At 43.3% G+C, this 22,086-nt stretch overlaps 1 protein-coding gene across 1 annotated transcript; it reads right to left on the bottom strand.

Annotated features, from left to right (window-relative positions):
• Window positions 1-1,224: 1,224 nt before the first annotated feature.
• On the bottom strand, window positions 1,225-21,343 carry MMS19 (MMS19 cytosolic iron-sulfur assembly component). The gene is made up of 31 exons (XM_075257860.1): window positions 21,192-21,343; window positions 17,347-17,395; window positions 16,503-16,603; window positions 15,345-15,430; window positions 14,803-14,877; window positions 14,651-14,720; window positions 14,131-14,259; window positions 13,301-13,362; window positions 13,127-13,213; window positions 11,854-11,928; window positions 11,186-11,263; window positions 10,955-11,093; window positions 10,717-10,871; window positions 9,571-9,646; window positions 9,233-9,358; window positions 8,610-8,691; window positions 8,208-8,305; window positions 7,499-7,645; window positions 7,226-7,375; window positions 6,720-6,819; window positions 6,532-6,634; window positions 5,843-5,917; window positions 5,252-5,378; window positions 4,629-4,729; window positions 3,960-4,016; window positions 3,546-3,732; window positions 3,317-3,399; window positions 2,948-3,112; window positions 2,593-2,652; window positions 2,392-2,492; window positions 1,225-1,912 (listed from the first exon to the last, which is right to left on the bottom strand). Exons 1-31 carry the CDS (start codon window positions 21,277-21,279, stop codon window positions 1,885-1,887), a joined length of 3,060 nt encoding a protein of 1,019 aa, XP_075113961.1. The 5' UTR covers window positions 21,280-21,343; the 3' UTR covers window positions 1,225-1,884.
• Window positions 21,344-22,086: the final 743 nt, after the last annotated feature.

Genomic DNA, 22,086 nt, shown 5'->3' on the forward strand with positions numbered 1-22,086 from the left:
CACTTGTCAGCTTGAGAATGATTGCGATGAGTGACCTATATCAAGATGCAGTCATCCCTGTAGGTGATGGTCATAGTCTGTCTACTCCTCCATCTCGCAACCAACATCACTGGTCTATAGATTCATATGGCTGCTGTTAACGAAAGTTTAGCCAAGATGGCCGCCCATATCATCATGTTTGTAAATTAATAATAATGCGATGTATGATAAGTTAATGATGCTGAGTTTTGGTTTTATAGTAGGGCTACCCACAGGGAAGTTAAGACAAATTCCTTCTGGTTTTGTATAGATAGACAGTATGCACAGACTAAAAGGAGGAGATTTGGGTATATCCATTCTGTATATACTCAATATCTGTGCAGCATTGCTAATGTTGTTCCTGCAATCAAATTAGCACAAATGAGATGATTCTGTCTAAGTCTAAACAGCAAAGCTGAGAAAGTAAACCGCGCACAACAGGAACAGTCAGTCATTGTGATGGGGTCCGGTCCATGGTGAAAAGTTGAATATTTCACAAATGGGGAAAAAAAACAAAACACTCCTTATAGTACAGTAGAAGTTATAATCTGCTGACATCTTTAGTGCAGCCAAGGTGCTGAAGGTTTCTGCTATATCCCACTCTCACAGTTTATTGCACCACATTAAGATCATGCTGTGACTTGTAGTGCTGCAAGTTTCTCACATAATACAACTTCCAGCTTGTTTGATTTCCCTTTGACCTTACTTTGCTCCTGTTGATCAGATGTAGGAAACTTTTTTCCCATTTTCTACCATTACTGTTGTATGAAGCTGCAGGTGTGCTGATGGTGTAATGTTGCTGTGGTTTATTTATTAAGGACGTTCTTCTATATAAACTCATTTTTAAGAATCTTTGTGGTCTTTCATTCTAAATGTCTGCAGTATTAGAAGAAGGTGCGACAGATATCAAATACCAAATTTACCGCAAAAAGAAATCCATTGGGTGTCCCGGATGTCTGACTCTCACCAAAAAGTCAGCCGTATTTAACACCTAGAAAATCCCTTTAAGGCCAGGACCCGCAGAGGAAACCTCCGCAAACTTTGTGGGAAGAAGTGGATGGGGTTTCGATTTTTGCAGACCTGATAAAAGTAAACCCAAGTGTGAACCTAGTGTTTGAATTTTTAATCGTGAATTCTACCACTTAAGAGAATATTTGCAAAATTATAAATCGTCCTGGAGAAAATGTAATGCCCTGGACAAGTAGATTGAACATAGCGGCTTTATTTATTTAATGTAAACTTAATGCAGATTTTTGGAAATGGGCCTTATTCACCTACCAGAAAAGTTTTCGGAAACCTGTAGAAGTCCATGTATATTTCTCTCTATATATATTTGCTCACATAGGAACACAACAGCTATAACATACTCTATGTTAAAATGCAAAAAAAAAAATCCATTACATATGTGCAAAATAATTTACGAGCGAGTTGCTGTATTACGCCGTACTGGGTGCAGTCTAATGTTTTAGGTTTGGATTAGGATTTAGTGATGTTATCAATGATGTCACGGCAGAGGGTTCTCGAGCCGCCATCAATCTCTAAGGCTACAGTCAAGCTTGAGATACGATCTCTGCTTACTGTTAGTGAGGAGGGAATATCGCTGTTCCACCAAGGTCCACCTTCTTGCACTTGCTAACGTCCCGTATAGATTTCACAGGCCAGGTTATCTCCTATTGTAAACTTGTGCTAATGTTATTCAAGTGCAGCTGTAAGTCTGGAATGCAGGAAAAAAATATAAGCAAAGTCTTCTGGTTGTCAGTCATGGCTAAACAAGATGGCACTGGAGAGGTGATGATCTATAGGTCAGTAATAAGTGGCATCCTGGTTAGATTGTCTCCGTGCAAATATCTGTCATCAGAAGGAGTCTCAGCTACCGGGGCTTCCAATCAGGAACCTAGAAACAGACAAAAACAAAATGGTACATCTTATACACAAGTAGCCTTCTAAAAAAAAAAAAAAATGGTAAATTTAACCATTTAACAGCCAGTTTAGGGTCCATCCATGGAACCATCCAGTCTTCTGCTTCTATATTTAATAACTTCAAACGAATAGGAGACATGCAGTAACCCATCCTGACCACTAGAGAGAGAACAGTGCTGTCTGCTTCCTGTTCTATGTATCAGCTGCTCAATGATGGCGGTGGGTGTCATTCCTGATGGACCCAATTTTAGATTATTAATCATTTTAAAACCCTTTTTCAATAAAGGAACCAAGGGATGGCTGGAATGGGCCCCTAAATCTCAGCAACACAATGGAAAGCTGATGGACAGTTCCTTTAAAGACTTCCCGCAACAATTTTGTAATTGTTATTTTTACACTTCCTTTAACATAAAAAGGGTATAAAATATGGAAAAACTAAATGTCTTTACTTACCACTGGCATCGGGCCTCAACAGCCTCTTTCCTAACTAGTCTCTTCTTATCGTCTAGTGGTTTAGCTAAGGCACGGATCACTTGTTGCTTGTAAGGCAGGAGCTGGGAAGACAAGTCAGGAAGACATTCACAGACGCATATTTACAGCGGTAAGACATAGCATTAAAATAAGCCGTATGTGATAAGATGCAAGTATAGTTACCATAGGCAAAGGGAGCTTGGTAAGGCCCAGCATACACTTCAGAGCTGTAATCCTCACCGCCTGCAAAAACAAGAATGGAGACAGAAAAAATATATATATATATATATATATATATATATATATATATATATATATATGTATGTAGGATGTGAATGAGTTATCCAAATTGTTATATACTCTTGTATAAATCAAGGTGTAGGAAGAGTCACAACAGGTGACACCACCAAAAGAAGTGAATATACTGGGCATTTATGGACATGACATGGTTTAATAACCACCAAATAGGCTGTCACACACTACACATAACCATCGTACAATTCTTAAAATACTAAGAGAAGATGAACATTAGTCCTACCATGCTGCGGCTGGTGGTCAGACAGACAAGCTTTGAGATGAGGGTATCTATATGAACATTCAAGATTTCAGCAGCATCTAGAAGTAGCGGCTCCAAGCAGGTCAGTGTGGAGAGCTGGACGATGTTGTCAGGGCAGGATAAAGCTTCTAGCAGCAGAGAGATGAGCTATACGGGAGAGGAATATAAAGAGCCATGAGACTGTCAGAGTTGTACATAGTCTATGGGCATCAATATAGAATTAGGCCCCTTCCGTTCAGTACAGAGCACAGCTATGTCCTCAATAGGTGTGTCCAAAAATCTATTACAAGGCCAGACCATCAAGGCATAATCCTGGGGAACTTCATATCATATATAAGTGCATATACTCACTGATGGGAGTTCTGTGATAAGGACTTGCTTTGGCAGACAGTTCAGTACGTGGGACAAGGCTTTTAAGTAATTGGGTTTATCATCTGTATTAAGAAAATATGCAAAACAAAACACAAACTTGTAAGCATGAGCAGCTCCTTTCTTACATGATCTGCCATGATATATTTCACCACTAGCAGCACACCATGTACACTGTACCTCCACTAGCGGAGCACAACATACACATTACCTTCACTAGCAGCATGGAAGCCTTGCACCAGTTTGGGGACATTCTCTGTGAAGAATCTCTGGCGGAACATGATGCGGACATCGGCGTGACAAGTTTTGTTAAGGATGTCGGGAGAATCGGAGACCAGAAGAGAGAATAAGTCTGCTGCCAGTGGTCCAAGATCTCTGTCAGACAACAAACCGATCATCTACGAAAGAACCCAACATATCCATTAAAGCAAAGAGAAAGCGGCTACAGCCGGGACCAGGCTCTGATCTACGTATAGCCATAATAATGTCAGGGTTATCTGTATCGAAAACCAACAGGGGACCAGACAATCCATTTAATGTCCTTAGACAGAAGGTTCTAGCTCAGAGACCCTCAAACAATTCTAGTATTTGTCAATAATGTACATTACATGACCACTATATTCACCTTGTTAGTGAGTTGCCCGTTCATGGGGTGGTACCGTAGTATCAAAGCTTTGGTTACCTGGATAGAAACAAGATATGTGTTTAGCTGTGAAATGATCTATAAGATGGATACATATTCTTACTGGTTATTATGCTTCATGGGCTAGACAGAAGAAGTGAATGGTTCAGCCCCATGTGTCTTAGAAAGAAACCCAACTTCAACTGGCATTGGAGTAGTTCAAGACAGGAGGTTTCAAGTCTGAGAAAATCCTCCCATTTACAGAAGGGCCTGAGACCCAGAGCAGAGGTGATAAGAAGAATATATGCTAAATATATGGGGAGTGAGGTCTTTGCTATGAAGGAGTCCCTGCACTGTTGTAAGGAGTCCTGACAGCGGGTGAAAGGGCAGACAGTAGAGATAAGCGAGCACTATTCGAAACAGTAGTTTTGGATAGCATGCTCCCATAGGAAAGAATGGGAGCGGCCTGCGCGCAGGGGATTACGCAGCAGGACGCCAGCCCCGGCCGCTCCCATACATTCCTATGGGAGCGTGCTATTCGAAACTACCGTTTGGAATAGTACTCGGTCATCTCTAGCAGACAGCATCGAGAATTTGAAACATACTGCAACCCTAGTAAATACACTTCGATATTTCTATCTTTAATAAAGCAGTATCAATTGTCATTCTCACCCAAGCAAGTAGCGTGACAGCCTGAGTTCTTTTGCTTTCATCGTGCAGTCCTGACTCCATCTTGTGAGATGCACTCTGTAGGATACCATCGAGCTGCTTCCCTAAAGTGCAAAGAGCCATACAGTTTAAAAAATTTTTTCCCCACAATTAACTTTATTGTCAAGGTAATCGTCTTCACTGGGCACATCATCATGTATTAAAGGAGTTCTCCGGATTAGAAAACCCCCTTTTCTAATATCCTATGAAGAGGTTTTCAGTAAATAAATAGGGATCCCCCTGTTCAGCATCTTCATCATGGAGTAAAGAGTGGTTATAAAGAGCGCCCCTTGTTCTCTGGAGGACTTGTTCTTCCAGCGTTACACAGACAACCCACTGTTGTCAATGGACACTGTGTAATACCCAATTTCTCCTGTGGAGGAGCTGCAGGGAGACCGAATACGTACCACCAGGTTTTTCCACAGATTACAGATCGCTGGGGGTTCCAGCAGGCGGACACTATGTAATCTTATGGTTAAAGTACCCTTATAAACAGAAGAGGACCCCTTTAAGAAGATTTGATAGTGAACAATTTTCATATGTCTATATTAAAGAACCACTATTAAAAAAGTGGGACATTCACTGACCTGCAGGACATTTATTTACAAGACCAGCAAAACATTTTGCAGCAGATGTGAAGGCAAATGCACAGCACCCGGCAAGGCTCAGCGACAGCAAATCCTGCAACAAGCGGCTCAGATGTGGGATCTCCACCTGCAGATAGAATAAGAATAGAATAAGACACTATGCACACAACTGTGAATGGTCTGTGTGATATCCACAACTTTCATGGCTAGCACTCTAACCCACTTATCTTTGATGGCCGCATACATGCACCTATGTATGCAGCAGTGAGCCTGGGGCAACACTCAGAACAGGTCCTACACCCGTCCGTTTTGTGGCCTGGGCTCATTATATGAATTGAATGGATCACGGGCTGCACACAGATGTCATCCATATGCCGTCCAGGCACATGCACACAGATAATCCAACACGGAGGATATGCAAGACAACAGTATATCAATGTCATATCTGTAACAGCATTTTTGGCTGCATGTCTGGTGCCCAGTGCATTGCAAACTACAAGGAGACGTCTGGTATTATAAAGGTACATGGTAGGAGGGGACATCTTGTTACCGATTTTGCATACAGAAGTTTTGCCTATTACTTATACTCACATTTCTTGGCAATGAGCATACGTAGGCCATGAGTAGTGCAACTAGGCGGCTCTGAGGGGCTGCAGGTCCATCAATCTGGAAGCAAAAAGAAAATTACCCAAGAGATATTAGTTGTAGCTTAAATGTTCATGCAGAATTTCTATAAAGGGGTTTTCTTGCATGCTACTGCGCATACACCATTTCTTATCAATGGCAGTTCGCGAGCGCCGGAGGAAGACGGGACCCAAGGACATCGCTGGAAGAGGAGGAGTGGCTGAAGATGACGTCGGACCCTGAATGCCCGCCCACCGTGCACGATAGATAAGATTAACATAATTTTGCTGATAGAGCCCCTTTAACCCCTTCCCACTCCCCCATTCGAATGGTTAGCAGCAGATTCTATGATAAATCATCTGACAATCCAGAATATTTTCTAATCTGGCACCTCTCAAGTCCAACAGGAATTTCTGTTTTATAAGGAATCATCTTGCTTGTATCTGAACTATGGGACATATGCTTGAGAATTATAGGCTCAGCCCTGCTGAAATTTGCTGCCTGCCTTAAAGCCTTCTACTGTTGCTCCTCAGAGCTCAGCTACTCTCTGCAGTCTTCTACTAAGGAACAACTGCAACTGGTCAAACTGAAGGCAACAGATTCCAGTAGACATTGCACAAAAGCCAAATATATCACACCCAACCACCTGCTATTACCTGGAAAGGAAGGAACGTGGAGGTGAAGGTATTTTCAGTAAGAATGGAAACGTCCCCATCTAGGAACAGGTTTATGATCTGAGAAACACTTGAAGACAATAACCTAAAAGAGAGACCAGTACAGGAAATGAGGAAGAGCCCAATAACATGGAGAAGCATCACAGCCCTATCACTAGACAAGTACTCACTCAGGGCTGAGGTGTGTGGTGGAAGCAATGACTAATGGGACCATGGCGGTAAGGACACTGTCTTGGAGGAGGACGTGACGATCTGCTGAGCTCCCCCTGTCTAAAGAAGACAATACATTATAAGTCAGAGCAAAAAATATATATAAACCAAATATATGTATACATTATATATTCCTATGGAGAGGAGACTGTAGTGGTGACACAAGACGGGACAGAAGAGAAGCTGTCGGCAAAGCCAAAAGTATTGGGGGCAGTGCCCAGGACAATCAATCTAAGAGACCAAATCCTGTACATGATGAAAACACCTTGTACCCCTTCTCTGCCTGTGTCAGTGCTCCTCAATGTCACAATGTACACAAGTAGGATGAGAAGCATGAACACACAGAGTATGAAGCCAAGGTGTTGATGTATTCCCAAATCATTCCAATGACTAGTTGGTGACTCTCTGCACTATGTAGCTGTAAAACACACGAGTGCACCGTACACACGCCTGTCACTAACATTACCTTGCATTGCAGCCTGCACAGTCAGGGACAGCAGACAGGGCACCACTTTCTGGTGATAGTAACAGAGAGACTGCGCGTTTTCTTGGCACAGTACTGCGATATGATGAAGGCTCTTGCACACAGCGACCACATCTTCAGCATTTATTTCTCCTGGGATAATATAGAAGTACATAATACATACAACAGGATAGCACAGAGGGTAGTATTTGAGGGGTTAACTGTTACATAAGGCGGTAGCGCAGTCAGTATTATCACAAGGAGAACTGTAGATACCTTTTTGTGTTTGTCGGACGTAATCTAGTAGTATTGGCACAGTCTCTTGAACAATACTGTGATGTGTAGACACTGCAGCTAAAGCTTCATGACAGCGCTGCCACACCGTGTGCTGGGGTATAGTGCTGCCTGGGCTCTCCGTAGGCACTATAAAACAAGTGATGTAAGTAAAGGGAATACATATTACTGCTGTAATGACTGCAGAGAAGATAAACACACTGAGGAAACCTAATGCACCCAAATCATGTCTCCAGATCACTATTGATGCTCAACAATGGCCAACTAATACACTTCTGGCTCTAAAGGGGTTTTCCCGTCCTATTACTTGAATATAAGTGGAGCTGCTTCTGGCTCTGTCCATCTCTATAACCTCCAGTGCTCAGATGCAGTAGGGTCTGGGTGTCCGATAAGACACCGATGACTGATCTTGTGGATAGGTCATCAGTATGAGAAATGCTGAGGATCCAGAAAACCCTGGAAAACCCTATTGGTTATTAGACATGCATGCAAATTCCCATCAAGACAACTGGAGCAAAATCACTTGAGTCTTATTACTTGAAGTTGGGGCACTGCAGTTTTGAGAAACAGTATAGGGTCACTTGCAGACCCCACTATCACCACCAATTAAAAATTTTAACACATATACATTCTTTGGGCCGGAAAAACCCTTGACATTGCCCTCTGTAGCACAAAAAGACGATTCACTTACCTGTCTGTAGCCTAGAACAGAGCTGAGGAACCATCCGACTGATAAACACTGCAGGATGAACTTTGGCTAATGATCCTGAAGACTCAATGGCCGTCTGGCTGCAACACATAAGCAGATCACATCTTGGAAGCTGCAAGGGTTAAAGCTGGCCTTACAGTACAGCTACAGTCCAGAACCCCCAGGTACAGCATCAAGGACAAAAAAAAACCCTGGAGGAAGTGAGTGAATGAGGGCCCTTGAACAATCCCTTTAAAAGGGGGTTGTCTAGTTTGCCCAACCTATTTCTGTGTGACAAGTCTGGACTTCCTATTAACCCAGATTTCATAATGAGGGGGTTTCTTAAGTCAAGAAATGCAATCCTGTCCCCGCCCTCCTTATGTAAAAGGTAAAAGACAAAAATACCAGCTATGAGAATCTGTTTCCTCCACGATAAGCCGGGTCAAGTGATCAACGACTAGATCAATGTCACCAGAGGTCAAGAAACCTATCAAAAAGAGGAACAGCAATAAATCAGGGAGCAAACACCGATACTACAGCCAAACAAGAGCATCTAGATGGCAAAGACAACTTCTGCGGAGTCACATATGAAGTCAGAAGAAGCTGTAAGATGCTCTCTAGTCTTAAAGGATTAAATAACTTATGTATAGTACGATAATCAATACAGTGACTTTTACTGTTCATACGAAGAGCGCCTTAAAAGGATCGTCCCACAATAATATGATAGATAAGTGTCTGATCGCTGGGGGTAACGTCTCAGACTCCAAAATTCACAAGAACAGTATCCCCTATTTGAACAAAGCAATGGTTGTGCATGAAGACTACCACTCCATTCAACCTGTATAGGAAAGAATGCACCGTATTGTCTGTCCCATAGACCTAGAATGGAGTGGTAAACATATAGGACCCCCATTCTGGTGATCGCTGGGACACTTATCACCGTTCCTATGTGTAGGTGGTAAGTTGTTATCGTTGGGAAACCCCTTTAATAACACAACAGCAATAGTACTAAAACATAAAATAGATACCTGGGTGTGTGGCCAACACCGTGAGGGCTTTTACTGCTACTTGGTGGAGCTGTGTGCTGGGGTCAGTTACTGCGGAGAACACCATGCTGCACAAGGGCTCTTTGAAACTGGCCAGGCCATTACCATCTGCAAAGACAAAGCAAAGTTACGATTCATTTCACTGCATATGAAGGACGGCTATATGAGAAATCATAGCATAAAACAAAGAAAAAGTGCAGGGAGCTTCCTAGCAGGAGTAATAGGTTATCCATAAGTATACTAGGTGTATACATCCAAACCAAGCTGGCTGTAGTCAAGAAGAAATATTCTAAATTACCAATGTAGGATGGACTTGTTACCTTCTTCTTCAAGCCACTTGCTTTGCAGCTTGAGGAATCCCAGTGTCATCTCCAGTATTGTCCTGCGATGGCTGCTCTGAAAGTAGGGCACAAGAAGGGGTTAGAATGAGTTTGCTCCTAATACAGGACAGTCTTAAAGGATTTTACACACCGAAATTGATTTTCTATCCTATCCACAGGAAAGGTCATCTGTATGTGATGTGGGTAATCGACACCTGGACCTGCATAGATCAGCTATTGTAGCAAATTCTAGGTGCCTGAAGCTGCTAGTGAACGGTCAGGGCTGCTGCTATTGGGACTACTGTTGCAATTCTGCAAATGCATTAATACTCGAATAAGAGCAGCGCTGCAAGAACCTGGAAACTGCTGCAGCAGCTGATCTGTGCTGGGTCTGGATGTCGGACCCTGACAGATCACGTACGGATGAGCACCTACCTCCAGAAAAATTGATAAATAGAAATTAAAACCAAAGTCTGACACCACAGCTCATCCTCTGGGAAACAGATCTGAAGAATTCCCTCTCATTTTTGTAAGGTAGTAATGGCATAGGATATGACATTACTTTGTAACTGGTGTGGGGTGCCCAAAACCTCAACTGTCCTCAGAAAGAAGGGGCTACAGCTCTTGTTAAAGGGGTTGTGCCAATACGGACACTTATTCCCCTTCCTATGTATAAGAGATAAGTGACTGATTGCTGGCGGCCCCAAGACTGGGTCCTCCAGTGATCAGGAGGTTTTAGGTACCCAAAACCCTACAGTGTGCTTGCATAACCGCTACTCCATTCTTATCAATGGTATCACGTTCATCAGTCACATGGTACAGCAGCAGCTCAGTCCTATTCAAGTGAATGGGGCTGAGTTGCCAATACCAAGCAATGTGTTTGGTATACAGTAAAAAGGCTGCAGCACTCACCCGAATGCAGCATGCCCTTCAACCAGCTGATCTGTGGGGTTCCCAGTTGTTAGACCCTCACCAATTACGTATTGATGACCTGCCCAAAATGTTAGTTGCAATGCCTTTTCCTACACAGCTTTGGCATTTCTATGCAATATGGCGTGACCTTATAACTTACTTGCTTAAGGTGTTTTACAAGCAGGTGGTCAAACACATACAGTATAGACAGATGCCAAGAGTGAGGCCCCCTACCTGTGCATGCTGGTTGTACTGATCCAGAAGCAGCGGCAGGACATTAGCAGTCACTTTCCGACAAGCCCGGGAGGAGGCCCCAGCGGCGGCCTGTAACAGTTTAGCGCTGGGCCACACTAGCTTCATATCGGGCTCACATAAATGATGCCTGCAGTCTGTGAACACAGAGCACATTACAAGTATCCACGGCATGAATGGTCACTGTAAAACAATCCTTTTCGGCATCCGACATTCTTACCTCGCAAGATATTGGTTAAGAAAATGTCTAATAAATCTTCAGAGTCTGGACCTAGGACAGAGCGGGAGAGGCAGGCGGACAGGGCATGGAGTGCGGCCAGGCCCTCGGCTTCAACCTTATCACTCGCAGTCTGAAATACCTAAGAAAAGTAGACCAATGATAATCCCCAATCTATCATAGAGCACATATTAGGCAAAAAACATCCAAAAAGAAGCAAAAACAAACACAAACCTCTCTACGGATGGAGGACCAGAGGCCTGACAGAAACTCCTTCAGTTCTTTCTGTTCATAAACCGCACATGCAGCAGTCTGTAACCAAAGTCAGATATATAAAAACATGGTAAGAGGGTGACCATGAATGACAGAGCTACAGTAAAGACTGACACATACATGGGCAAAGAAACAGGAGAGAGTCATGTGAACTGCAGAGATCATAGCGGCCCTGTACATTGTATAATTGGGGGTCTGAACATGTATTGTAGTTAGGTTAGTACCCTACAATTTCTCTATAGAATCTATACCTGTCTTCAGCCTCTCACACAGAAGTCTATGGAGCGGGAAGGCTCATTCATTATTGCCTTATTTTGCGCATTGATAGAGCATTATCCTGGAATCTATAGCAGAGTTAGAAGAGCCCCTCACAGTGCAGCAGAGTTTGGCAGCCACACTTATTTGGGTTCATTTCCAGCAGCCTCCTCCTCTCTCCATAGACATCTATGTAAAAACTAACTCAGCCTGATAAAAGGAAAAGGAAACAGATTTCTTCTTATAAACTTTCTTACACTCACCAGCACTATTCATTTATGGAAAGTTTTTTTTTTTTTTTTTTAGGGGGAGGGGGGGGGAGGTTATAATTGGAGGTCCACTTTAAGACATCAGGTTTTCCGATCTATACTCACCAATGTCTGCAGTGCATCCACTTTGGCACTTTGTATGTCAGAGTCCATTTTCTCAATCAGCAGTGGAAGTAGAAACTGTAAAACATAGAGACGTGTCCATTAGTACTGAGATCAGTATTTATATAGAACATAAAATATAATACATCTAAAAATATAATAAAAAATGTAAAAAAAAAATATATATATAACTCAAACATGTTAAAACATTGCAAATTTATAGTAGAAACTAACCACCAATTCCAGTTCTTAGCATCTGTTAATAGTCACCACTCCACTGATTCCAACACACTTAAAATTTGCTCTCTAGCTCCAACCATTCCCAAACAATAAGTGCAGTTAGTTTTGGTGCCTGATGTGATATTTAAAGGGGTTGTCCCATAACAAGGATCCTATCTATACTGCTAGTTTATGTGGATTTAAGACTTTTCCTAACATACATAAATACATTGTTTATCAAAACTGCTTTGTCTGGCCGCTATCTTAATTTATTCACTTCATTGTTGACACTGCGTTTCTATGGCTATCTGCTCTTCTATCTGCTCATTTCCCAAGTGATGTAGCTGCCTGCTCTCAGGGGGGGAGGGAGGGGCTGACAAGCAATGGAGCTCCTCAGATAGGGGAGGGGCGGGATTACTGTGCTGTCTATCTTCAACTTTTCCACTTATCAGCCGGTTTAATTGAATTTGGCTGATAAGGGCTGAGATAAGGAGTCAGTTTCTTCTGTATGTAATGCAAGCTGACTCAAATCCAGCTCTGCTACTTCAGTTTCCACATCAGCTTCATACTGTGGTAATGCATAGCAGATAGCAGAGCAAGTGAAACCCCGCCCACCAATGTGCCAAGAAATCCAGGAAGTGAAGAGAGCACAGAACCTGCAGGCTGCAGAACAAGAGTTATGGGAATACCCCTTTAAGTTCTGAAATGTCAGGTGGGCGGTGTCAGGCAGGGGGGCGTGACTCAGAGCTCCAATCAGAGGCGGCCAGTGTCAGCTCTCAGAATCACATTCCTTGTCTTCTCCTGTCTGGCACCACCCTCTTGACAATATAGAGTCAAAATAGTATATCAGGCACCAAAATTAACAGCACTGATTGCTCAGGAACAGTGGGGGCTGTGTTAAATTCAGTGGAGGGACGTCTATTAAAAAGTGCCAACTGCTGGACTTGTTGGAGGTGGTGAAAGGTCCTCTAAGCTCGAGACACAAAAACCTGCTGGGATATATAGTTCCATTCATTACATTACATTGTGACGTAATATAAAAACTACAAGGATTCACCTCGGCAAAACGTGGAGTAGAGGCCAGCACAGCTCGGAGGCTTAGTATCAGATCCTCTCTAGTAATCCCATGTGGATCATTGGCCGGCTATAAAAGAACAAAATAAGTGACGGGAAACCAAAAGCAACGTGGTGGTCAAATAAATGAAGTCATAAAGCAGAGGCGAACACTTACAGGGTTAAAATCAATGGGGAAATAACAGGACGTCACTTCAAATAACTCCTCTACGAATGGACCTAGAAAAAGGAAAAAAACATGTTCATAAACCATTAAAATAAGAATAGTACAATCATTTAAAGGGGGAACTACAACCTACAGTATAGGACCCCCATTCTGGCTCATGGATGAGTCCAATTCCCCTAGGACGTCCATATGGCCTAATAATGCGTATGAATAGTGATGATACCCCGTCTATTAGACGGGTACCCTGCCGATAAGCTGGCATGACATCCTACTGCTTGTACTCCCACAGATCAATTATAATCTGAGAGAACTCAGTATCTTATGTTCCATTTTCCTACAGTGCCCCTGCAGGACAAATGAAGTATTACACATATGAAATTGAATTCAATCCGTGTAATTTATTAGCCCCATTAACGACATAATAACGCATTTAAAATCCCATTTAAAGAATCTTTTAAAGATTTGCACCTGGGTAGTAGGTTACATATGTACCTGTTATTTGGTAAGGAAACACTGAGCGCCTGTGTAGGCTACAAATACAATCAGGAAACTCAAACACCATTATCAGCTGTCTCTCTGCTCATGTGATGATAAGGTCACAGCTAATTGACTTTATATGGTGGTAATTGTTAACTACAGTAATAAATCCTTCATGTTAACCCACGACTGACCAGCAATTGTATCTCCTTAAAGGAGAGTAAGTAAATGTGATGCAACCCTAACGCTCCTGACCTGGCGTGAATCCAGTAGGTGTCCACATCAGGCCAGAGAGGATCTACTTGTAACCACTCCACTGTGGCATCTATGGGTAAACCACTTACCAAGAGCATAGTTCTTCGTAATGATGTTCTGCACAATCTGAAAGGCCACCAGGAGGTTCCTCGGATCCTTTTCTCCATCCATGACTTGAATAAACCCAAATGTGAAATCCGCTCCGAGACTCTTCAGCTCTGCGATGAAATAGTTAAATGGTTCAGCGGCCAGCGCAATAATAAAACCTCAGACATATATAAAACAATGTATGCACTGCATAGCAAGAATAAACTTGAAGTGTCCGATGCTGCACCTCAGCCCTGTTCAAGCCATCATGCCAAAAAGGCCCCATGCATTGCATTGTGTCAAGGAGTACTGTGAATGGGATCCACATGGGCACTGCATTGTGTCAAGGAGTACAGTCAATGGGATCCACACGTTTGCAACCATGCAGACAGTATATGGAGGAAAACCTAAGAAAATGTGGCCCATCCCTCCAGCGACACTGCGAAACCAGTGAATGTTTGTACGGCATTGCATGTATTTTGATCCCATGATCAAACATAATATAGAATTGTATGTTTGTACCTTCTTCCCGGTTGTTCATGAAATTGGTGATGATCATGTACCCGGTATGACGATCGAGCTGCATTAAAGACTATAAGACAAGGAAGAAAGCGTCAAACACTCAGGAGTAAGACATTGTACAAGTCAATGGTGGCAGAGAGGTAGATATTCACCTGAACGTGGACTTCCTGGAATATGGATTTCAGCACCGACACTGCTCGTCCGGGAGGAAACACCACAGACATGCTCTACAAAGAAAACATGGGCTTAAATATGTAGATCAAAAACTAATCATATGATCTATCAGGACATAGAAGGTGTCATGTTCCGTCTCAATAATTCAGGGATCGGGTTTAAAAAAGGGCAAAACTTATCGGAGTAAATTTTATGGTCAGCTGAGGACTGTATATTCTGCTCCAGCGGTCAGGCAGGTACGCTGCTGCTCATCACAACTTTATGGGACTGGAAATTGCTGAGAGTTAGCTCCATTAGTCCCATAGAGATGAATGTAGAGGCAGTAGGCATGCTCATACACCGGAGGGATACATTATTATTACAGGTGGGGTACAAGTACAAGACTTCCACCAGTACAAGGTACAAGACCTCCACTGATAAGACCCTTATTATCTGTTCTGAGGGAACATCCCCTTAAGAAGTTTACCTAAGCCAAGTGCTTGGCAGGCATGGAAAGAAGATGCTATACAAGCAGACTCACCAGCGCCTTGAGTCCTTGGAGGACATAGGGTATAAGGACATGGTGATCCTTCAGTCTGTTTTCATAGAACACAACTAAGACTTCCACTATTAAAAAACAGACAGAACAAGTGAGTTACATTCAAGCATTACAGCTCCCACCACAAAGGTCACCCATCTTTCCTAGAGTACTGGAAGGCAAACACATCACAGGGGCTTTTCACATCACAAAGGTGATGTCAAGTCCACAGGACACACCATGAATGTTTCAAATGATGGGACCCGAATCTATCTCCAGAATGGGGTCCTCTGGTCCCGGTCACAACAGGTCCTGTACGCGGAGAGAATGGATAGAAGACACACATGTAGGGGCCCTCCATTTGCTTCTATGGGTGTACATTTCTATAGGTGCACAATCACCATGACCAAGGCCTTAATAGACATTGGGTGCATGGTGCAGATCCCACAAGTGGACATTGCTGTGGACATGCCATATATGACTGGGATGAGAATTAGGCAACAAAATGGAAGCAGGGTATGTGTCAAGGAGCTTATATAACTTAAAAAGGTAAGTACATCTTTACATGGTGAGCAAGGGTAATGGAGTAACAGGACTGCAAGATCAGACTACACAGAGCTTGTCTGTAGTCTGTATCCAGAGCTGTAAACACAAAACGGTAGTCGATTTTTTAATGGAAACTATAGGCAGAAGTTGTAGAATCTTTAATAGAAATCTCCCTGAATCAACCTGAAATGATTTCACATTATCACGGCGTAACCCATGACTGTATCTGGAATGGTTTTAATAGTTAGCAGCTTTCAGCTCTTCTGCCGTTCTGTGACTCAGGCATATGTCAGATCATTAGGCCGTCCACATCACACAGGCCGCCGCTGTGTTTCATCTTATTAATTTCATATTCAGCTCTTTTTCGGCTATTTTTGCTGCGCTCACTCTCTGCTTCCTGGGCTATTGTCCTGATGCCAGTGCACAATGAGCAGAATCCATACCAGCGAGCCCAGCGCAGCGATTAAAAACATCTGGACGTGCCCATTACCAGACAATTACACAGGAACATAATGGCTTTTATATCAATCCAAGCATCTGCTGTAACGCAGAGGAATCATCCCTGCAAATTACAATGTGTCCTGACTGAGGAGGGATGAATCAGACTCCAAATACCTTCTTTATCTTTCAGGTTGGCATAACACTGTAGTAAGACCTGGGACAGGAGCTGTACGCCTCGTCCTCTGGTTCTGGGTTCAGGGTTTGCCAGACAGGACCTGGACAAAAAAAAAAAAATAGCAATGAATACGTTTCACCATTGGAGACGTTAATTCCAAAGGGGTTATCCAAGACTCAATACTGATGGCCTGTCCTTAGAATAAGTCATCAATATCAGATCAGTGACACCCCGACTATCAACTGATATCTGCACAGTATACAGCTGGAAGTCATCGGCTCTATACGCGGTGCATATATCAACTAATCGGTGGGGATCCCAGGTCTGACACTATAAACTGTTGCTAAAAATTACTTCAATACTACTCTATACTATGCTGGCCTGAAGTTGGACAGAGCCCTACGGCTAGGCAATGCATGTACCCTGGCAATGTGAACAGTGTCCAAGCTGTAATTCCTACATTTTTTGTACAGTGGATGACAATGCAGGGGACTGGGGAGGGGGGGGGGGGATAAAAAGCTGGAAATACTCTGATATGTACATAGAGCAGTAGGAGGGGGAGCAGGTGAGACCACATTGCAAATCAATGCAGATTTCCATTTCTGGAAAGTATATTAGACTTTCCTACGAACACCGCAATGGCCGTCATCAGAGGACAACAAAGTGTCAGATACCGCACCTGTTCCAGCTGAATACAGGACAACCCAGACTTGTATCTCCAGCTCCTAGTGTGATTTTTTTGAGGATTCAGACATAATGAGTGGACCGTCCCTCCTTCCCCATCATCCATTATTCCTATAACCCATTATCAAGGATATATAATATACTCCGAGCAGGTCTTACCCAAGGGCTTCCACCACCTGCAACACCGTGAATGCCCCATCCTTCACACCTGCAAGAGAAACAGACAGCAAAGTCACAAACAAGCCCAGCATATAAAGGATACCTATATAATATATAGAAGCTGAGACATAACCCTATATAATCCATAGTTCTGCATCTCTCCAATATACATAGACTATTAGTTCACCACCAAGATCTGTTTGCCGATATGGCAGCAATACATGGGCTAGTGTTGCGTGTCTACAAGTTTGCCATGTTTTATACATCTGTCATGTATTATGCAGGTTTGCTTTCTATACAGGCACCATATGGCTCACATAAGGTCTGTAGATGGGTTTACGCTCCTGTTTGTTGCCAAGAAACCTACACCGCTACGTGAAAGCAATCTTCGCTTATAGGTGTCAAATGCAATACACAGTGGCTGCTCATCTCCAGCGCCCCCATATCGAGAGAAAGCAAGAATTTGTTACAGAATTTTAATGCAATATTTTCTGCAGTTTTCACAGTCTGGCCCTGTGCGGAGTTTTATCACTTAGGTGCGGCTGGTAGGGCAGATCCATGAGCCAAGTGATAAGCAGAGTGCGGCGCTTATTCATCAGCAGTTAGCAGACTGGATACCAGGCGGTATGGCATTTACAGGACTCTGCGTTTGTTCAGGCAAATGATCTGTTTGCAGAGAGGCCTCTGACATGTAAACTACCCGGGTGTCACACATGAGACTTCACACAGGAAGCTAGAGCTACATATAGAGGCAGGCCCTGGACGGGTATTCTCTCTGATGCCAAGGTCAATTATTTACTATAAATCGCAATTTCGTGACTTGACCAAATTTACAAGAAATCAGTGAAATCCAGTTTTGACATTTGGATGCAAGTTTTGTGTAAGTAAAACAAAAAGTTGCACCATTGCCCCAGTGAATGCCCAGTATGACCTCTAACAAGTGACATTGTCCATATGTACTGCCCTGCCATATTGATTGGCGTATGCTACTCTCCATCATGGACTGCCCCCATGGATTTAAGGATAGGTTCACATCTGCACCGGTCTCTCCATCATTCGAATCCGCCATGAGACCTGAACGACACAGAGCCGGACAGCTAAAAGAGCGGTTACCCGGGAAAAAAAGGATGAGTAATATTCGCCATGTATGTCTTCAGGTGGAGCACTTATCTCTATGGAGGACGTTTCTGTAATTTTGTAATTTTTGGTGTGAAAAAAGCACCGCCTATGGCACTATTTGTCGCATTATAGGGAAGACATCATGGCGGAACCTTCACGGGTTTTAACTAGGCCATTACACGGCCGTTTTTTTACTGTCATGTGAATAAAGCCAAACAAACGGACTGAAATGCAGAGATAAACCTACAGCAATAACATGCAACATATGCGCAGTGGTTTCTTTGCTGTTACAGAATTTCCCAATGCAGGAACGTCAGGACGTCCCTTTAGGCCTAAATGCAACTTATTACCCTATGAACAAACCTCACCTATGATACCTGGAAATTCAAAACAGACCCTAGAGTCGTGGCGGTATCTATAACAGGTCTGCGGTGATCTAACTGGCTGCGGGAGTTGTAGTCCATGGCATGGCATGATGGGAGTTGTAGTCCACCGGCTGCATTGCTAGTAGCGCACTCCTGTAATAACCTTATTTACAAGCTACAAACTACAGCAAACTTTTCAATCTGCAAAAACCAAAACCCCTCAGCGACACCATTTACAGCCGCACTTTATCTACATTGTGAAACGTAGGCATAAAATGAAAGTGTAATCCTCCTCCGGCCATAATGCCTTATAAAAATGGTAATTGCATTTTTGTGATATGATCCTGAATTATCAGATTTTAGGACTTTAGTTGCCGCATGCACTGGGCGCACTATGTCCAGCAGATTAATCCTCGCACTGGTATCACTTGTATCTTCGCTTTGTAGTAGCAGATCAAACAACCGCGTTGCCCTCCTGTGCCCGTTTTATTACAGTTACTGAGCCACGTGCGGCTCCAGAGACGTCAAATGGCGATTACTACTCCGGAGGACTTACAAATGGGTCAGTGCAGCCAGACGTGTGTATAGTGATTCATGTGTACACTGTTTCCTAAACAGCCAGGTGCCCGGGGGTGCATTGCAGGAAATATTCAGTTGCAGGGTCTCTTCATTGTGAGGATCACCTGTCCACAGCCCTCTGTGTGGTCTTGGGTCTCCCATATCATATTGTACCCGCACTGACCAGTAAGTAAGGTATCTCAGTTGACGGGTACGCCCAATCACTGGCCTTAGCAGTCACATTTAGGGTACCAGTGATGTCACTGCTAATATATCACTGGTTCCCTGCAGGGGACCACAGAGGCCAATGATTCACCTGGGTCACCTCACTACTGTAACGGCCAGTGCAGACATGGGATGCAACAGGAGATACAATGCCACAATGGATGTCTTAGGACTGGGGAGTCTCCCCATAATTTTTTCTTACCCGGCACCCCCTTGTGTTTTCCAGTTTTCCATTTAACAATCCTGGACAGCCCCTTTAAATGGCCAGGGTCCAAGTTACCCCTTATCTCAGCTATTGCAGCAGGGTGTCAGAAATATTACGACTGTATGAGGTGCAAGCACAGCCACGGCGTCATAAACGTATGGCCTTTTTGTAACACAGGGTTGACACCATGCCCAGAAGTTGAGCGCTTACTCTTTATTAACCACTTAGTGGCTGCAAATAGTTTTTTCCGTTGTGCAGGAAATGAATTATTACTGTGAACTTGTCCAATTGATATAAACAGAGACATACAGGAAACCCGCACAGCTCAATACACCGCAGATATCACTTATCTTATCTCATATTACTGGGATTTCCATATAAACACGCCTCGGCTGCCAGGATACGGGACCACGCTTATAACACCACTTCCTAACACTGGAGTTCCCTATGGTCATTATTTATAAAAGGGGTCCATGACACAAACAATATATAACATTATACAACTTTATGATTCTTTTTCTCATCATTTTAAGATGTCTGCTCACCAGACCTTAAAGGGGTTTTCCCATCAAAGCAAGCTATCCTATAGAAATGAATGCAGCAGTGTGGGTGCCACCCGATCACAGCTTCACTCAGAGCAGGGGACGAAAATCACCCATTCTCCTGATCAGTGGGGGTCTGAGATGTCAACCCCCACTGATCTGCAAATATCCTTTGGATAAGAGACAACTTATTTTGATGGGAATACCCCTTTAAGGACCCTAAAGATTCAGCAAGTGGGTCTCTTAAAGGGGTCTTCTGGTTATAACAAATTATCTACCATCTACTGCACCCCCTCAATTGCCAGAACAGGGGTCCCATGTGTCCCCTCCATTCACCTTTTAGGGGTCTTAGGCCTGAAATGGAGCACTGTACTTGGCTGTCTTCACCAGTCTTATTATTATGTCTTATTTCCCCAACAACATGAAAGGATGTTGCAAATGAAGAATTGATACAAAGTACATGAGAAAGTTACAGAACTTTTCACTATACAATAGAGACCTACAAATATTTACATGGGACACATATAATGCAGGGTAAACATGGACAATCCCTATGGTGGTAAACATAGACATTCATGTTGGATTGGGGCAAATATGGACAATCCCTTTAAATAGAGACATGCATGGACAATTCCTTTAAATGGTAACTACACAGCACGATGTTAGCAGACGTGTGTGCACAGCTGCCAGTACATGTATGTAACTTCCTCCTGTCACTGTGCATGGACATAGTGAGGCAGTCACATGTTGCACAGATCTGCAGCCTCAGGTCACATCTCCCATCAGGACTAACAGCAATGTCCTCACGCACGGAGAAGCTCCATCTCCTACCTGTCGCCACCTCCGCCACCTTACTATCCTGCTGTCCTGACACAAACTCTTCCACCAGCCCCCACAGAGAGTCCTGCGCCTCAGCCATCACACAGCAGCCAGATACCGGGGCAGAAGGCGGCCGCACAACTGCGCTTGCGCAAACCCGCACACTTCCCCACGCGTCACGTGATCAAGGACACTGTCACTAGAGAACGATCTGTAACGAAGCACTCATGTCTCTGCTCTGGCATCCCCGACCTCAAGGACAGCGGTACTAAGGCGGGCTACAGAAACATGGCTGCCTAGGTAGACTTCAACAGACGGAATCAAAGACAAATTATAACGTAGTGCTGAAGACGCTTGTCAATAAAGTTTTTTCATCTTATCACGTGATGCTGTGTTCAAAAATTATAAACTTTATTGAGAGAATGTTGATTAACCCCTGTTGACCAGTCTTTATAAATGACATTTTTTTTTAATCAATTAATTTATTTTATTTTTGTTATTTTTGCAGTGTGGACCTTTGAACTAAATCCCTCTTGGCTCCATAAAAGTCCCTCTTTTAGGATGAACATGAAGTATATTGCTCCAGAAACTATCTGGCCCCAAGCTGTATATTAGACCAAGACTTATACAGTATATCATCGTGTGGTGTATTTATGACGGATACTGTTTGTGCGAATATCTCAGTAAAAACTATCCAAGCTTATAGACAGGCAAACACATTGTAAACTTTCACCTAGTAGTGTATAAGTGTCCCAATGCAGGGTCAGACTGGCCCACTGGTGGGCCCTGAGCCCCAACTGAAAGTCCTCATTTTACCAATGCAGATTCATTGATCAGGGGCCCAATCGGGATTGGTCAGAGGCACCTGACCAATGCATTTGCCTCAACACACAGGGGCCCCCATTTG

Source organism: Leptodactylus fuscus, chromosome 10 (genome assembly GCF_031893055.1).
Source record: "Leptodactylus fuscus isolate aLepFus1 chromosome 10, aLepFus1.hap2, whole genome shotgun sequence".
Taxonomy (NCBI): Eukaryota; Metazoa; Chordata; class Amphibia; order Anura; family Leptodactylidae; genus Leptodactylus; species Leptodactylus fuscus.

What these genes read in the sequence shown, in the direction of transcription:
- MMS19 (XM_075257860.1), bottom strand. Translation starts at nt 21,279, where the DNA reads ATGGCTGAGGCGCAGGACTCTCTGTGGGGGCTGGTGGAAGAGTTTGTG. An exon ending in GAAACAGATTCTCATAGCTG is followed by an intron (nt 8,306 to 8,609) that starts GTATTTTTGTCT and finishes TATGTGTTGCAG; the next exon opens with CCAGACGGCCATTGAGTCTT. An exon ending in TTATCACAGAACTCCCATCA is followed by an intron (nt 3,113 to 3,316) that starts GTGAGTATATGC and finishes TCTCCCGTATAG; the next exon opens with CTCATCTCTCTGCTGCTAGA.